This window comes from Corvus brachyrhynchos, unplaced genomic scaffold (assembly GCF_000691975.1).
Source record: "Corvus brachyrhynchos isolate BGI_N302 unplaced genomic scaffold, ASM69197v1 scaffold94, whole genome shotgun sequence".
Classification (NCBI taxonomy): Eukaryota; Metazoa; Chordata; class Aves; order Passeriformes; family Corvidae; genus Corvus; species Corvus brachyrhynchos.
The window spans coordinates 10,779,677-10,786,823 of record NW_008238330.1 but is presented as its reverse complement, the minus strand read 5'-3'; the positions used below and the strand labels follow the sequence as shown (position 1 = coordinate 10,786,823).

The following is a 7,147-nucleotide window of genomic DNA, read 5'->3' as shown; positions in this document are numbered from 1 at the left end:
AGCAGGATGGAAAAAGATAAAACCACATGCTGCTGTTTCATTTAATGCATTTTACAGAGCATGTTTCCAGGAGCAATTAAGTCTTCTAGAATATAAAATGTGAACAAAAATAATGAAATCAGTCACCCGGAGTAAATTACCAATTAGTGTATCATCTTCTGGGAGTCTCTTAACTAAAAATGCACCTTTCTCTACAAGATGAAATCTAGGTTTATAATAAGCAAATGCACTTACTACGTATTCTCTTGCACAAGAAGGAAGATTAATTTTCTCCACAGTGGGAATTATAAGGCTAAGGACCATATGCAGGATGTTGTTGAACTAAACAGTTGTTGATCATCCTTGTAGCCTTAAAAAGGGATGGGGCAAACTCTCTGGTACATCAGTGAATACAACACATCTGAATTTAACTGTTTAACAACACAATACCAACATTCTCCAAATACCTTTAGAAAGCACTGAAGTAACTGATACACCCAGAAAGAAGAATAACATAAAACAGAAATAGAAGAGCTGAAAACAAATAAGTACGGCTATTTGGATTCATTTAGTACAAACTGGTCGCTGTATACTCGCTGATTTCTGTTCCCGTTGCGTTCACAGTCAGTGAAGATGGAGAACTTCTCCACTGTTTTCTCTTAACAAGATTCATTCTGTGCTAAATGAAAGTATTTCAAAAGGCTAACCTACTTACAGTCCTCTAATCTTTAAGTGATGAGCATAGTCACTTCCAGAACACCTCAACTTACCAAGCAATGGTTTTGCCCAAAAGAGTGACATACAAAGCATTGCAAGTTGTGGCAGAACGACAATGTCTCTCAAGCTTCTTCTCCTACAACATTTTAAATAAAATCTGTGAACTGAGATGAAACTAACCATACAATTTGATAAGAAAACAATAGTTCTAGATATTCTTCTATCTATAACATCTGAAGACTATAACATGGTAAGCAGTGCACAAAATACTGCACATGTTTTTAGCTATAGGAGCATATGAGTGAAAATTCCCATTTGAATTTAAGATGAACAGTTAGGATCTAGCATTATATCTCAACATGAGGATTACCTTACAGAATCAGTCTCAAAGGCAAAGGTAAAACACTGTTTTTCCGACTCTGCCAATCATTCTTACAGTATTATGCAATAATAATTAATGAAAACATAATTAAATCTCTTGGTATTCTAAAATTAAATAACACATTTACAGCAGTATGTGCAACTGCTCTGTTTTTGTGTTAAAAATTTATGTTGTTCCATGTGTGTTTCAGTGCTACGAGCCATGGGGTAAAAATACTCTAGTATTTTTTTATTATGAATTATATGAATTATGAATTATGAACTAAAAAAACTTCATGCTATCTTGAGCAATTGTATTTAGTTAGCTACATATAATTCTTTCTTTTGGCAGCTTGGCTTATTTCCTCTTTCCATGATTTCATTAAAAGTTATACTAGAGTAAGGTATTTTAGAAAAACTGCAACAGACATACCTGTTCTTTAGTCAATTTAACATTTGCAGAGTTACATTCTGCACTAATGAGAGATTTAACATCTTTGGAATTCAGTGGATCAAGATGAAGAGTGGGCCATAACCTTTGGTAAGAGAGAACAAAGTCATATTCGAACCTTATTAAATAGCACACAAAAGGAAAAAAAAAGATATCAGAGTTCCAGGGCTTTTTAAAGATTTATATCAAAGCAGTAATTGAAACTGTTCCCTGCTACTATGAAATTCTAGTCATCTGAAGTGAAATTTCCACTTTTAGCCTTATCCTGAATCTACATCATGGTACTGAAGTTCTTGATGTGCATCTAACTGCATTTAATATCGTCTTTCATACAGTCATGTAGATAGATCCACCACAGTAAAACAAAAATCTGGTTTTCCAACAGCTAAAATCTGTCATTGCAGCTACGATAGAGAAGCTTTCATTTTTCTCAAAGATTGCAAAATCTAATCCTATTAAATCGCCACGTCTTGACAAATCTGTCTGCTCTTCAATGAGTAACTGCAATTTAAAATAATTCTAACCCAGGATACTCTGACACATCAAAGAAATATAACATACCTCCAAGCCTGTGGACACGTTTCTACATTCACTGATACAATCACTCTCACGTTCACTGGCAGTGGATCTATCAACCACTTCATATGCTTCTCAGCTTGCTTAAAAACAAATTTTCATTTCTTAATATAGAGGTTGTTCAAAACAGTGCCAGAAGTTGCTATGTTTCATTAAGTGTTCAACTCAATGAAACTCAGTTCTCCAGTGTCCTTTAAAATCTTTCAAGATCTGGTCCTCGAGACGGTCCTAAATGACCCATTTATATGTATCAGCACAACTGTACACTAAATAAAGCAGATAGAATATTATTTTTGAAATGTTCACCTTATAAAAACGAGGCTATTTACATGCCCGTTAAGTCAGCTCACAGCCTTGAATCTTTGGATAGCTAATGTGCCTGGACTGCTCAAAAATTAAGGTGTTAAGATAAAATATAGAAGAAAAAAAAAAAAACAATCCCTGAAAAATTTATCTACAAAAATAACTCACCTGCACTTTTTACAAAACTATTTTCTATATATTCTCTTCAGAGCAAAGCAAACACTAATATTTATGTTACATAGTTATGGCTGAACCTATTACAATAGTCAAGATTGCCTTTAGACTGACAAATGGCAAAGATTTTGAAAGCATACCTGTATTTGGTCAATAGAGTCAATAATTATAATAATGCTGCCTTGATGGCGTGCAGAAAGTTTTTCCAGCCAACGGGGAAACTCTTCCAGAAGTTTAGCTGGATCAAAAGTCAGAGGTGATACTAACCAAGAGTGTTGCATAAGCTGCAGAATTATAAACATGTACAAGAAATTCTACCTTAAAATCAGCTAGGATAGTTTAAAGAAGTCCTATAGATACAAGAGAAGAAAAAAAACCAGCTCCCCTCCCATACCTCACCCTCTCCCCCCAAAAAAACCCCATGTGATTTGGGGGCAATTTTTCTAGCCAAATTCACACAGAGTTCTTTCCTTCTAGTATATGCAGAAAGCTGGCATATGCAGAACAAAGAATATTGAACTCAATGTGTAAATTCTAGAGAGATAACCTCAGTTTACACAATGGACAAGAAATTTGGAGACTTAAAGGACTTAAAGTTGCACAGGTTAAACAGGCAAACATCTAAGATAGATGAGAAAATTGCAAGGATAGCACATCTGATTACATTTTTCTACAGGTTTTAGCACTGAAAGGCCCTTAGTGCCACTCTGTGATGGAAAAAGCAAGTTCAGACCCTGGCACAAAAATTATCCCTGCTTATTCCCCACATGTTTAGCACACAATTAAAAATAAATTAACATAAGAGAGAGCCTAGTCTAGGAACAAGATGGTGCCAAGTGGCCAATACAGCCTCAGGTTTCTAAGCACATAGACAGAAGAGGTACCACCTGCCTCTCTCATTGGCCAGATGGCAGGGAATTTTGGAAGGAGTTTATATGGTTTTGTAAGTCATCAATATAGGTCACTGGAAACGTAACTGCTAATGCTGATCTACTATGGATATCCCAGAGGTGCTAATTAATTGATCTACATTAAGTGTATAGGATCAGATTCCCCTCATTCTATAACACCTTACATTTCATAGACTCACAGAATAGTTTGGATTGGAAGGAGCTTTAAAGGCCACCTAGTCCAACTCCCTGCAATGAACAGGGACATCTTCAACCAGACCAGGTTGCCCAGATTGCCTCCCCAATCTGAACTTGAATGTTTTTCTATTACATTTGTATTACTTTCCACTGATGCTGAAAAATTAGTAGAAAATGCTATCTTTGGACATACACACGCTGGCAGTTCCCAAAGAAAGATGCGATGCAGGGGATGTAATACAGCATTACCTTTAGAGCAAGGCGCTTAATTATCAATGCAGATTCTGAACTAGTAGACATGGGCCTCCCAACAAAGTGGTAAAGAATTAGAGTGTTTGGTGAATGCTTCTGTTGTAACTGAATCCTAATGAAAGAAGAGAAGAAAAAAAAAAGACTCAACAGACTCTACTTTTGCAAATAGATCTCAAACAAAAAGCATCAGTTTTGCCAAAGGAGACAGAATATCTTAGCTACACGTGTTCCATGTTTATTTTACAAAACAGGACAGACATTTCCTGAGCTATAATTGAACTTTTAAGGTGAGATTCCATTTTTGCTCTCCCCAGTACTGAAAGCAATTAATAAGTGCCCTTCCTGGCACTGAATAGTCACAGGCCCCTAAGCTTTTAAGAGGCAATGACACCATCAATTTATTTTTATGACAGAAAATTTTGTCATAGCATACAAGTGACCATAAAATACATTTCTATGATAAATTATCAGAATTTTTTCTTTATTTCAGTTAAAAAGACTCCAAAGGACCCTTCTTGTGTATCAGAGAAGGGCAACATCATTGGGCTATCAAAACAACATTGTAATGCTGTGCAAAGACAGATATGTAAGGTGTTGCAGCTGGAGTCAGGGAGATGTTAAATGCAGTCCAGATGAAATAAGCTACTCCAATACCACAAATCTTTCCAGGATGCTTCAATAACTTCAGTGCTTTCTAAATGCCCCCATTTTACTTCTTATTAGACTGACACAATGTTTGAAATGTAATGGAAATTTTTTCTTAAATTTCATTCATAAAAAAAAAAAAAATCCAAACTACCATTTTGACAGAAGGAGAGATTTCCCAGAGCCTGGTCCTCCTGATACAAGCAACGGTGGAATTGGTGCTGGTGCTGCTACTAGGTCATTTAGACGTTCAAAATACTATAAAAAAGAAGCAATCATTATAAATATTCCACTGTTTAAGGATCAAATATAGTGCGTGGTATTGTAAACCATTTAGATTCAAAATGTAGGTACTGATTTATTAAGGTGAAGGAGTAACTACTGAAATGCAATACAATACAAGTGTATATAGATGTTGCAATGAAACACCTAAACCACACCTAAACCCCAGAATTTATTATCTCTTTTTTAAAAAGTGTAAAAGTAATTAACACTTTCTTCAAAACTCTATTTAAAATGGAACCTTCAGTGCTAATAAACTGAAATAGTGTTACTATAGTAAAGCAACTGGGTTCTATATTTGTTCAGGCCTCCTCGCTCCTCCTTTTCCCAAACTACTCTGCACTGGATATGGTTGTCAGAAAAAAGCCTTCAAAGTTGGCATCTGCCATGAATATTTTGAGACACTAAGCATACAAAAGAAGGCTTTCTTTCACCACATGAATGTCCAAAAATGTTCTAGCAGATGACAAAATAAATCAAAACAAAACACCCTTCATCTTTTTGGGAGAAATGTTTTGTCTCCAAAATAAGAGGTGCATTAAGACATATATTGGTATTTTTTCCTTAATGTGCTATTATTCTGTTGCTCTAGAATGTAGTAAAGATGGCACAATCCTCCAAACCATTACGAAGATATGAGTGGTGAAGTAAAAAAATATATTGTGCTAGTAAAATAGGGGTACTAAGAATTTAAATACAGTAACAGAAACTGCATGCTTACATTACATTGCCCCAATAAATCATGGCAACACATTCTGTGATGACTTTGATGTTTATCTTCCTACATTCATTTTATCTTCCCAACATATAATCGTTCCTGATACTTGCAAATTGAAATGTTTTAAAAAATTTATTTCCAGTAATGAGTAAATATTGAGCTATTCAACAGCTTTCCACTTTCAAGTTTCCTTTGTTCTTCTTTTATAGCTGCATGATGAGATGAAATCTTTTCATTAACCATCTCCTAAAGACCTAACTCCAGGTGTCAAGAAAAAGATTGGATTTCCTTGGGGAAAAATAAAAGAGAAATAAAAGAATAAAAGAAGAAAAGATAGATATTCAGAGTGTTTTCTATTGATGACCAATGTCTAAGAGGATGCTCTGCTTCTGGCACACTTACAGTGCTTTTCTCCAGTGCAGGCACAAGAACTACTTCTTCATCAATGTCATTCAACAACACATCACCTGGCATCTCTCCCAGAAAAGAAATATGCCATCTATATCAGACATATGGCTTCTTCCAGTGTAAGGAGTGATAGCCTCCAGGATGCTCTCAGACACAGCTTCTTCTGTAGAAGTGCATCTTGCCAAACAAGGGATGGAAGTGAGTGATTACTTTCTCTTCATCCATATACCTTTATAATGTACTTACTTTCTCAAATCCCAGCTCACATGTTGAATTAGAGGCCTGCTGAAAAGCTTCCATCTGTTCTTGTTCATCATGTGCATCCCACAATACATCACCAAAAACTTCTTCTTCAGGAGCAGTGGAGTCTTCCTTATTACCCAAATCCTTGCCTTCTAGGTCTGTCATTTCACATCCCAATATATCCTTAGTAAAAAGAAATTACATGGAGAAAACTGCAACTATAGTGCAAGTACATTTGCTGTTAGTCTCAATATGAGTGTGGCTCTACTAACACCAATATGCTCATTTCCTCTTAGGGTAGCAGAGAACACAAATAAATAAGCAATTAGATGAAACCAAGTTAACTCTGAATGCACAGGTCTCAAGACACTGATTTTAGGTATCTCATAGAGGAAGCAACTCACCACAAGAAAAAGGAGAGAACATATCCATGATACGGATAAAGAGAAATTAAAAGCTAATTTAGGCCCATAAATAGAACCCTTTTCCCTGGACCTGTGCTTTTGTCCATAAAAGCAGAGCTCAGTTTGGGGTTTTATTTTCCACCTGCACGTTTCTTTGCTTGCCAGATATTAATGATAAAACAAAGAGATATTTTGAATCACGTCTAAGTACCACATAGTAATCACACTGACATAATTTAAGATCATAAATCAGTGTAGACATAAAAAGCTAAAATGCCTCATGTACTTTACCTGTTTAATTATTTTTTCCACACAATTATAGATTTCATACGCTCCTTCCTCCACACCACCAACATGGTCAATCATCTGAAAAAGTAAATGGCAATGCATGATGCAACTCTAAATCCAACTGAGAACAGTATTTAGGACTTCCAACAAAAACATTTTGGAACACATTTAAATTCCACTCTGTTGCCTTCCTTACGTAAGATTCACTTTGCCTAAGAACTTTAAAAGGTGCACATCTAGTTTCAGCTGTTCTCAAGGG

The 7,147-nt window shown here is 35.6% G+C and overlaps 1 protein-coding gene across 1 annotated transcript in view; it reads right to left on the bottom strand.

The window, feature by feature from the left end:
* NPHP3 (nephronophthisis 3 (adolescent)) overlaps nt 1–7,147 on the bottom strand; it is a gene marked incomplete at its 5' end in the record, with an annotated part of 24,583 nt that overhangs the window by 10,464 nt on the left and 6,972 nt on the right. Inside the window, 8 exons of the mRNA XM_017734603.1 lie at nt 750–832; nt 1,490–1,592; nt 2,069–2,166; nt 2,701–2,844; nt 3,898–4,012; nt 4,700–4,803; nt 6,200–6,379; nt 6,892–6,966. Of these exons, the coding sequence (XP_017590092.1) occupies nt 750–832; nt 1,490–1,592; nt 2,069–2,166; nt 2,701–2,844; nt 3,898–4,012; nt 4,700–4,803; nt 6,200–6,379; nt 6,892–6,966 (902 nt within the window). The remainder of the gene's footprint in view (nt 1–749; nt 833–1,489; nt 1,593–2,068; nt 2,167–2,700; nt 2,845–3,897; nt 4,013–4,699; nt 4,804–6,199; nt 6,380–6,891; nt 6,967–7,147) is intronic.